This window comes from Egretta garzetta, unplaced genomic scaffold (assembly GCF_000687185.1).
Source record: "Egretta garzetta isolate BGI_Z169 unplaced genomic scaffold, ASM68718v1 scaffold215, whole genome shotgun sequence".
NCBI classification, from domain to species: Eukaryota; Metazoa; Chordata; class Aves; order Pelecaniformes; family Ardeidae; genus Egretta; species Egretta garzetta.
In genome coordinates, this window is record NW_009259719.1 from 5,334,254 (window position 1) to 5,345,127 (window position 10,874).

General features: G+C 59.1%; 1 protein-coding gene across 1 annotated transcript in view; it reads left to right on the forward strand.

The window, feature by feature from the left end:
* The window catches only part of TEX264 (testis expressed 264, ER-phagy receptor), a 40,716-nt gene extending 32,057 nt beyond the window's left edge, over positions 1–8,659 (forward strand). The window contains exons 5-6 of the mRNA XM_009639338.2: positions 534–705; positions 8,135–8,659. Coding sequence (XP_009637633.1) covers positions 534–705; positions 8,135–8,448 — 486 coding nt within the window. The 3' untranslated portion in view covers positions 8,449–8,659. The remainder of the gene's footprint in view (positions 1–533; positions 706–8,134) is intronic.
* The last annotated feature ends 2,215 nt before the right edge of the window (positions 8,660–10,874 follow it).

Genomic DNA, 10,874 nt, shown 5'->3' on the forward strand with positions numbered 1-10,874 from the left:
GGGGGAGTTGCCTGAAATGCCAGGGATTCATCTCCCACTCCCCCTTGCCCTCACCATTCTGAAAGGAGCTGCTTGAGCTGTTGGCTCTGGATTATATTAATTAGCAGAGAAGTGCTACGCCTGCTCGCGGGGCCATGCTGCCAGGAGGAACCGGAGACTTGGCAGGTCCATGCGAAGCAGCTGCCGGGCTCCCCGAACCCCCTCATTCCAGCCCAAAATGAGCACACCAAAAGCAAGGCTGAGCCGGGGAAGCTGAGGCTCCCTGGGGCTTCGGCATCTCCTTCTTGAGTCTGGCCGGCTGCTCACCCCCAGGGCCGAAGCCAGCGGCCCTGGCACACAGGGGGCTGTTGTGACAGGGAAAGCAGCACTGTGATTTCAGGATGGGACCCACTGCTCCTTGCTGGGCCCCCATGTCTGTGGGCAAAGCGGATCAGTCTGCAACACTGCCAGGCCGGCAGGTCCCCATGGTGGGGAGCTGCCAGGGCAGGGGGCAAGGGCACATCCCTGACCTGCAGTTGCCTGCTGTCTTTCAGGAGAGGAAGCTGTGTGCCCACCCCCGGATCGAGATCTACAAGGAGGACCGCATCTACTTCGTGTGTCCCCTTGCCCGCCAAGGGGACTTCTACGTGCCTGAAATGAAAGAACTGGAGAGGAAGAGCAGGGCTGCTGCAGCTGAGGCCGAGGATGCCCAGACGGACATCACAGGTATCCATGGCTTGCGCATGGGCTCTTGTCTTCGATTGGCATCAGCCCTCCCAAAGACGGGGGGTCCTGGTGTCCCTGATGCTGCCGCCTGAGCAGGCAGAGAGGGCCCAACCTGTGCCCAACCACTGAATCTCAGCACACCTCTTCCCCTCACCCCAGGCTGACAGGGTCTCATCCACCAGGCATCACACCGCACCTCGGGGAGCACCTGGGCACCCCTGCAGTGTTGGGACGAGCGCCAAGCTGAGCTGCTGGCCCACTGTTGTCAGAGCAGAGCTGGATCTTGCAGCTTTTGGTTGCAGCTGGGCTTGTTTTTCTCCTTGTCATATACATCTTCCTTGATCTCATCTTCATCTGTTACATATTGGGATTGCAAAGAGCTTAAATACCAGGTTGCTGTAGCTGGTGGTGGAGTTGCCCGATAGCATCTGCTCAGCGAGATCTGTTGGAGCCTGGATGTATTCATACAGGAAGGGACCACAATGGCTGTAGGCGCAGAACAGCAGTGCTATAGTAACCCGAAATGCTAGTTGCCGTCGCCGGCCCACATGCTCACATGTCTGCAAGATGTGGGAGCCGGCTAGCCAAGTATTCCTGGGTGCTGGACGGCGTGGGCCAAGCCGGCCGCTGGTGGGGGAAGGTGCCTCCTCCTGCCCCACGGGTTGCCCGCGCTTGCGTAATGGGCATGAAAAAACCATGACGGTTCTCCTCAGCTCCCGGGGAGTTTGGTCGTTTTATTTAACACATCTTCAGGTTTGGATTGCTTTAATTCTTAATCACATGCGGCATAAAAGTGAGCCTGGAAATTGCTTTCTGGGGAGCTCTGTCCATTTAGCGCTGCAGTGAAGAGTCTAATTGGAGTGGTTTCGCAGTGCTTCAGGGTCTTGTGTTTTCACAGCATTCACTTGGCTCCTCACCTTTTTGTCTGCCTTGTGTCAGGGTGGCTGCTTTGGGCACCAGCCCGGGTTGGCCGAAGGTGCCTCACAGCCTGCTCCCTCTGGCACCTTCCCACGATTGCCCTGTGGTTTTGGAGAGGGACAGCAGGACACACGTGAGAAAAAGTTGCTTCAGGTCAGTGGCTCCAGCAGCTGCGTGTGCTCCTTTCTGCACCGCTCAGGGGGTGCACGGCCCCGTGGCATGGCCAGGGGATGCTCAGTTCAGCTGCTGTCCTGCACCCCAGCTGTCTTGATGCTTTCCCTTGCACACCGCTGCTGCCACACCTGCGGTCAGGGAGTCCCCTGCCCTGCTGGAAGAAAGGCTGGGAAGTTTTTCCCAATTTTAGGTGGCAAACAATGTTGGACTTTCTCATGTGGGAGACCCCTGCCCCAGATCAGGCTCCCTGGCAGCAGCTCTTGGCAGCTTCTCCACCACCTCTCCCCTTCCAGTCACACAGATGAGCTTTTGTAGGTGCAATCTGATGCAGTGTCATCTGCTGAGTCTGCACAAAACCAGCCTAAAATAATAATAGCTGTGAGAGGTTGGCCCTGCCTCTAAGACTAAAGCATTGAGCTTGGATGTCAGCACTGTGATCACCACCACTGCTGGGCATGGCAGCAGAACCAGGTCTGCCAGGCAACACATCCTTGCTCCGGCCATTGGACAGGGCCGAGGACATGGCAAGCCTTCAGGTTGTTTGTGCTGCTCCTGCCTGAGGATCTTGGAGGTGCCCATGATCTCCGGCATCCCCATAATGTTGTGGTGCCCCAGGCTGGCACAGCTGCTGTCACTGGGGAGGGTGGCACCCTGTGGGGAGGTCCTGGGCTTGTGCAAAGGGAGCCAGAGCCCAGCTAGCATCCTTATCCCACTGCTGCTGGCCTGCTGATGCCAGGGACTTGGTGTTGTCCAGCTGCAGTGGTTGAGCGGCCTTCAGGCTGCCCCTGCTTCAGCAGCAGGGTCAAAGTTGGGAGGCGAGGTGGGAGGCAGCAGACAGTTTCTTCAGGCTCCACATCTCAACGCCAAAGTCCTGCTTGGGGTTTTTGAGCTTTGATGTGAGAGGACACCCTGCTGGAAGGGGCAGCCAGCAGATCTCCTCTCTGCCCAGCCTCTCACCGGAGATGCCTTGAAGATGACACCTTGAAAGAGACACCTTGAAGACAGTACCTTGAAGATGATGCCTTACAGATCAAGTATTTTCTGTGCTGGGATCTGTGCAACCACCTCTGAGTTGGAGTAAGAGAAAGCCACAATCTCTTCTCCCATCCTTTTTTACTCTCTTCTTCCTTGGGGAGCCACTCAAGGGAGATGCCTTCAACAGGCGTGATGGCCATAAGATCTTCATCTGACAGCTTTTGAGCTTTCCTCTGCTGGCTGGAGAGTGGGCACGGCAATGTCCCCATCTGCTTTTCAGTGTGCCCCCCCCTCAACCCCGATTGCATGGATTTGGGTTATTTCTTGATCCACCTCAACTCTGCCAGTGTTTCAAGCGGTTCTTCCCTGACGGAGTCTCAGGCAGTGCTGAGGTGCTGCTGGGAGGGTGGGAGAGGGTGGTGGTCCCTGCTTGTGGCACTCGGCTCCTCTGGTCATGCCTGAGCAGTGAAATCCAGACACAGGGCCCTGACTCCCTGCTGCCTTGAAGGGTGAGTGGTGGGACTGGGGAGGTGCTGAGCCCCTTTTCCTCTCCCTGAGGAAGCTGAGCATGGGAGCCTTGGGCTCTCACTCCTGATGTGGCAGCAGAGGAAGCCCACTCTTCCCTCCCTCTCACAAAATACTGAAATAACAGCAATGAGCATGCAATTTCAGAGCGAGCATCGTATTTAGTAATGCTCTGTGCAGACACAACACCTTTTGGTCAGGGCTCATGAAACTCCCCACCAGCAGCCATATTACACTTTCCTTGAATTAAAGACTTCAGGAGGTCCCAGCGGAAGGCGCTGCCATTTCTCCTTGCCTGTTGGTCTGGCTGGTGCCAGGCAGAACCAAGCAACTTGGATGTGCAAGAAAAGCTTGGGTTTGTTTTCCTGAGCCTCCTGGCCTTGGAGCCGCATCTCTCAATTTAGGCTGTCGTCTGCCGTCCTCCTTGCTCCTGAGCTCGCCCACGAGGTGCTGGGTTCCTGCGGCTCCAAGCGAAGCCAATAGCCATAGAAGCTGCGGGACACAGCCCAGGGTCTCTGCTTTCTGCACTCTGTGCAGAGCAGGGTACTGGCAGCTCTGCTGAGGATGAACACACTCGGCACGCAAGGAAGGGGCCAGGGGCTGCGGCTGCCTCCGCACCAATTCTGTCCCTTCTTTGACATCATCAGAGTCATCAAAAAGACGGGAAGCATTTTTGGAAGGTGGCTGACGGGTCTCCAGGGGGCCAGTGTCAATCACGATTAGTTGTTTTATACTTAATTATTTTCCAGGGCTTTGGCATCAGCGCAGTGCTCAGCGGGCCCTCGCTCCCAGCTCGCTCTCAGCAGCGTGCTTTCCAGCGTGACCCCACTGCGGAGTGTGGAAGGTGAAAGCAAACAAAAGCAGCCTCTCAACACAGGCTTACTGGCATGAACACAGATGGTTTCTATGCATGTGGCTCTGCCCAGATTCTCAGGTGCTCATTTTCCTGGAGCTGAGTCTGTCCAGCAGCATCTGGGTGCAACCGATGGCATCACCCACTGAGCCCCAGTGCCGTGGTGGGGCACCTTCCCTGATGTGCTCTGCCTCATCCCCGCTTGCTTCCATCCTCCAAAGAACCCTGCCTGTTCTGCCTGCCTGTACATCCCGAGAACGGTCTCAGCAGGCAGCTCCTGCCCTGCTTTCCTGCTGGTCCACCTGCCCCAGCCCCTCTCTCGATGGCTGTGTGCAAGCTTCGGCAAGCGTGGGGGAGCTGTGCCCCTCCTGGCAGGGCATTGATCTATTATTTAGTGGCAGAGGTGATGAAAATTTGATCGAGCAGGGGGCAAGAGAGGGCCCAGGTGCACCAAGAGAGGAGCAACGCTTGGGTATCAGTGTCCTACTGGGGTGGTGTGGGAGGGGAACTGGTCTTTCTCCCAGGGGGATTTAGGGATGCTGATACCTGGGGTGGCACAGGGCTGAGCTGCCTGTGGGGGCCGGCTCCCTGCCAGGCTTGTTAGCAGCATGGGGTGAGTGGATCCTGTTGCACTTATTGCTGGCTGGTATCTTGGTGTTGACTGCTTGGCTTCCTGTTGTCCTAGGTGGCCCCAGCCTTTGAGGGGCTCCTCAACACCCTGGCAGGGCTTCAGCCCAGGCTGTGCCTTTTTTCTAAATTAAAATTTCCCAGGTTCCTCGTTCCTGAAAAAAAAAGCGGGATGGCTATGTTGTCCTCGGGGGAGCAGGGCAGAGAGGGGCGTTTCCACTGGACAGCTGGCACCTTGCCACATGCCAGAGGGAAAAGCCATGCTGGATCTGGGTGCTGGGCCAGCTGCTGGTGCAGGGACCCACCATGGGAAGTGGGACGCGGGGGATGGGTAGCGACTCACTGGGGGACCCAGCAAGGTGCCTGGGGCAGGATGGAGAAGAGGGTGTGAGGGCTGATGGAAACCTCTGTGCCCAAGAGATGAGAGACGACCCTGCTCGCCCGCAAGGCACCTTCCAACGAGGCTTTGGTTGCCTCTTGAAGTCCCACTGTACTCCCTGCCTGGCCTCTCTGGGCTGTGCTGGGACAGCCAGGGGTTCCTGCCACATCCCCCTGCCAGAGCTGACCCCGCACCATCCCCAGCAGCAGCGGCTCTGTCTCTTGCCTTGCCCACCCCATCCATCCATCCCCGACTAGGCTGGGTGGCCATGCTGGAGCCAGCCTTGTCCTGCACGGAGGAGAGCGAGGCTGCTGAAATGGGAAAATTTGCCAGCTGAGGCTGCTCAAACATGATCAGAAGTGACAGAGCGGTGAAAAAGTGCCTGGCTGAAAGGAAACAGGACTTGATTTATTGTCGCCCTTGGAGCAGGGGAGAGGGAGGCAGCTGCAGGGGTGAGGGCAGTGGTGCTTTCCTGTGGTGGCAGCTTGGAGCAGCACATAGGTCGGCTTCATCCCTGTCTTCTCCTTCCCGAGCTGCTGCTCCTGTCCTCAAGAGCTCCTATTCCTTGTGGCACACGATTACATGATGGCTTCCCAGCCAAAACAGCCCCTAGGGTGATGCAGGAGGGGTGCTCTGCAGGCAGAGCTTGGGGTTCGGGGTCACTCTTGTCCTGGGTTTCAGAGGGACGCGAGATGACCATGAATGACATGAGCTGTCATGAAGCTATGATAGGAACCTGTCTGTGTCACCTCAGGCCACCAATTTGGCAGAATTGGATTTTTTTTTTTAGATCCCCACTAGAGACCTTGCAAACCCTTAGTTGGCTTCAAGGTTCAGGGGCCACGTGCTCCCCTCTGTCCCCCACAGCTCTCTGTCTTCCCAGACCTTGCTGAGGTCTTGCCAGGAGGGACAGCATCTCCCACTTTTCTGCTGCCCGCTTGGTGGCTGCCATCCCCTTTGGTAAGCACTTCGCCGGCAGCGTGTGGAACATCCTTTTTAACTTAGAGTAAATGTAGTTTCTGTGTCAAGGCGCTCCCTGACGCTGCAGCAAAGGCAGTGCCTGTCGGCAGGCAGTGGTTCTTTTCTCCTTTTCATGGGTGAGTCGCCAGGCGCCACTTGGGTGGGCAGCCCAGGGCTCGGCTCATGCCAGCTGCCAGAGGGGTTGCGTGCCATGGCTGAGGCAAGAGGGTGGAGGCTCAGGCTCCCCTCCAGGTGCCCACTGGGCAGGATGAAGCCAATACACCATCCAGGTGGGATAAAGCAGCAGGTAGGCAGTGTCCGTGGGTCCTTCTTGGCTGCTCCTCATCCTGCTGCCACTGCTCAGTTCTCTCCTAATGGCCCTTGCTCAGCCGGCAGGACTGTGGGATGACGCTGCTCAGGAGGCAGAGGACTGCCATTTGCAAGCAGTTCTGCTGGCAGCCACCCAGGCGGAAGAAAAACAGAAAAAAAAGGGATTTAAGGGTATTTGGATGGAAAGTTCCCTCCCCAGCGGGTCTCCTCCAGGAGGTTGGTGGCTGAAGCCCAGCCACGGGCACCCCAGCTGCAGGAGCCCAGGGAGGCTGGAGATGCCTGCTGGAGCCCAGGGCAGCCCCATGCTGGTGGCTGTGGATGGAGCCACATTGGCAGGAGCCAGCATAGAGGGTTCTCCTCTCCCGCCTGGGACCCCCTCCGCCATCGTCACCATCCTCTTTGCCATGTCCTGGCCCCGCTGATGGCAAGCCACAGTCCTCCACCAGTGCCACTGCCAAGTGGGGCACCTCCTGGTTTCCCTCCTGGTGCAGGCCGTGATCCTTGGCAGGGGTGTCTGGCCCAAGCATGGATGGAGCCCCTGAGGGAGCAGGGGTACCAGGAAGTGGCCAAACCCAGCACACGCTTCCCACCAGTGCGAGGCAGGCAGGAAGAGGGTGGAGCGAAGAGGGCCATGGCAGAAGAGCCTGCCCAGTGTTTGCTGCCACTGCTGTAATTAACAACATGGATCTGCAATGTCGTAATTGGTGATGTGGATCTGTGATGTCATAAGTAATCACGTGGATCTGTGATGTCATAATTAACAATGATTAATGTTTTACAGGAGGGGTTTTGTCTCCTGGCTGGTTGCTCCAGCAACAGCACCGAGCAGCTGGTCTCAATCTGACATGATAGTCTCATCGTCAACTCCTTAATTGTGTTGTCCACCGAGCTAACAAGGCAGGGATCTGGGGAGGGGGTGGTGGGCTGAGGAGTCCACCTGGGCAGGCAGGGGCAGCCCCTGGGGGAGCTGTGGGCTGGCAGCCAGGTGACATGGAGAAGTGCTGAGTGAGTGGGGAAGGCTCCCCCCATCCTCTGGCACCCCTGAGTTCCGTCTGCCGCTGCCCTGCCTGTCTGCCTTCACACTGCTGCCGGAGCTGCTGGCTGTGGGGGAGCCACCCAGGGAGCAGGAGCGGGTTGCAGGGGGTGCCGAAGGCAGCGTTAAGGTGCCCTGGGTTGAGGCTGGATGTACACCTGCCTCTGATGGTGGCACATCCAAGGACCTGCCCACCTACCACCTTCCTCTTGGGTGCTCAAGCAATGCAGCAGCTCCCCACCACCCTCACAGCATAGCGTCCCGCTCCTCGCCTCATTGCTGATGCTGTGTTGGGGCCAGAGTTGTCCCCCAACTCCCAGGCCAGGCATTCTCCCTAAGGAAGGGCTTGCCAGGTCCTCGGTGTGTGCATGGAGAGTGGCAGTGGGGCCAGGGCACAGCCAGGAGGCCAGGGTATGGCTGGCAAGCTGGGGGTTGGTTGTGCCGGCTTGGGGGTGCCCTGATTTCAGAGGGCTGCTTGAGTCCAGTCTTGGCCTGGTCACTTCTCAAAGGTGCAAGAGGGGACAAGAGGTAGGAGCTGGTCTCCACTGTGGCCTGATGTCTCTGAGGTTTCTGATTCCTTCAAGAGCTGTGGCACCCCATCCCCATTGCCTCCTTCCTACAGTATTCACTCCCTCTGCTTCTCTCTCCATCCCAGGGGCTGACACCATGAGTGAGACAAGCTCCATCAGCATAGAGGCCAAAACCAACAGCAGAGACACCTCGGTGGCTACCTCCATCCTGCTGCCCTTCCCAGCCAGCCGTGGCCGGGAGGAGGGGGACAACCGCAGCGAGCACAGCTACAGCGAGTCTGGAGCCAGCGGCTCCTCCTTTGAGGAGCTGGACCTGGAGGTCACTGGGGATGGGGAGGGAGCCTCAGGCCTGCTGCCCGACATGGGCTACGCGGGCAACCAGGAGGTCACAGACAAGTGGACCAAGGAGCCCATCGCTGCTGAGAGAGGAGAAGAATGAAGCAAAGACCTGGCTGCCTTGCCTCCCACCGGGGTCTGAGTTACTGGGAACCGGTCGCCTTTACCACCTCCTTCCTCTCCAGCCAAGAGATTTCGGTCGCTGATTCACCCCTGGGACCTGCTCTCCCTCTTTGCAGAAAGGGTGTTTGACGTTTTCGGGGATGCTGGGAGGCGGGAGGGGGTCTCCTGCAGCGCTTGATGACATGGGGTAGGTGCAGGTGCCCCCTCCCCATCTCTGCCAGTGCCCCTCTCACCCACAGCTTCTCTCTGCCGCACCGCCACGTGTTTTCTAGCACCAAAGAGCCGTGAGTAGGGTCGGTTGGGTTTGTTCCCCTCTTCTCTTCCCCTTGCTGAAAAATGGAAACATCCCGTGTAAACCTCATCCTCCTGGCACTGCCACGGGCACTTTTGGGGTCTATAATAAAGTGGATGCTTTTCCTCACTGGTGGCCGGTGGCATTGCTCACTGCCTCTTGGCCGAGCGTGGCGTCCTGCAGGGAGTGGGCCGAGCGTGGAGGCTGCCACTGGGCCCCCCTGCACCCCCTGCCTGTGCCAGGGAGCTGCCTGAGGGCTGCGTGTCCCTGCTGTTCACGCTTGCTCCCTGCCCAGGCAGCCCAGGGGGGCCATAGGGACTGTCCCTGGCTTCTGCAAGCTGCGGGGGGAGCGGGGAAGGGTCCTGGCCACTGTGCCAAGCTGGGCTGGGCTGGGCTGGAGGGAGGTGGCATCCCCGCTCCTCTTGGGAACCTGCTGAAAGTAAAACCAGTAACGCCAGGCCCCTGGGCTGCTGGTGAGCTTGGCACCACTGTGCTCTTCCTGTGGTAGGGGAGACCAGCCCGCCTGCAGAGTGCCTCCCCGGCATCCCATCTGCCTGGTCCCGCAGCTGTGGGGTGCAGGCAGGGAGGGTTGCCCATGCTGGTCCCAGTTCCCTGTCCACCAGCTGGGGACGAGGACGAAGCCTGGACATCACTGTCACAGTGCCCCAGGGCAATGCTGGGTGCCAGAGCACCTTGCCTGGCTGGCAGAGGTCAGCCCCTGCCCTGCCCTGGTGCCTCCCCCAGCCCAGGATTTGTTCCCTGTCCATCGGTCAGATGTGGTGGCCCAAACGCGGGGCTCGGGGGGGGTGCAAGGGGCAGGTGAGGCCTCGCTGTCCCTCTGTGGTGGGGACGTGTCCTCCCTGGCTTGGAAAGGTCATGATCAGTCCTCAACCAGTGATTGACGTGAGATTGTTCATAAATATTTTGTGCTCTGAGTGATAAAATATTAAACTCCTACAGCCCACATGGAAAAATATTGCTCTTCCCGGTGTTTATCTTTGTTGCTGGTTATGACAAAACTGCCAAGCCCCCCGAAATATTTATGCCTGGCTGAGTCTCAGGGGGGATTGGAGCCAGGCAGGGGATCCTAATGCCACTTGTCCCCTAACGCCACCAAAGATGGGGGCCGGGGAGGCTTTGCCATCATCCTGCTGTCAGCAGTGCCACAGCAGCAGCCGGGAGGATGCAGCCGGGGGCCGGGGCACATGCGAGGTTTGTGCTAGGTCCTGTCTGCCAGGGAGGGAGCAGGACCTTGGCAGTGCCAGCATCTTTTGGCACGGCATGTCTCCAGCCCTCCCTGGCTCTCTGTCCCCCCTGGCCTGCAGTGGCGAGGTCCCCTAGCCCAGGCGCCCTCCTTGCCCCGGTGCCCTGCTCCATCTGTGCCAACAGTCTTGAAAGGAGTTTGGGGTCCTGGTGCCGTGGGACCCCATGGGGGACCTTGCCATGGAGGTCCTGGGTTATTGCCCCCAAATCAGGACTGCTGGGGTGGGGGACAGGACAGAGCAGGTCTGACTCTTTCTGCAGTGCCCTAACCCGCAGTCTGCAAGCACAGCAGCTGGCAGTGGGGAAACTGAGGCACGGGACAGTGAGGTGCTCAGGGTGCTGCCCCAGAGGCACCCCTGGCCCCTGCCCATCCCTGCAGGTCCTGTGTCACCCCCTGTCCCATTCTTGTCCCTGACTCGTGGAACTCTCCAGGACAGCCGGCCTGCCAGTGTGGGAACAACAGGGATGCAGCACAGTGGGAGCCTGGGTGGTCGAATGGCTCCAGAAAGGGTTTGGCTAAGCAGTGGAGACCTGGAACGCTAAATTCAGCCCCTGCCTCTGCCTTGGGAGGAGACAGCTCAGGGAGCATCATCCGAAGCCTTTCCTCAGCTTGGTGCTTGGGCTGACGGTGAGTGTCAGGGCTGTGTGGGGCACAGGGGTCAGCGGGGTGATGCTGAGCCCCTGGGTGCCCCCCAAGGGCTTGGGGAGCTGGGGGCAGGCTGGGTGGGGACTGTGCTGGGCAGGGTGGGGAACGGCCCCAGGGGCACCAGGTTGCGGCTGTGGAGCTGGAGCTGGGGCCGGGACCCCTCTCGCTGGGCTGGGACTGAGGCAGGGGGCTCTGGGGCTGGGGG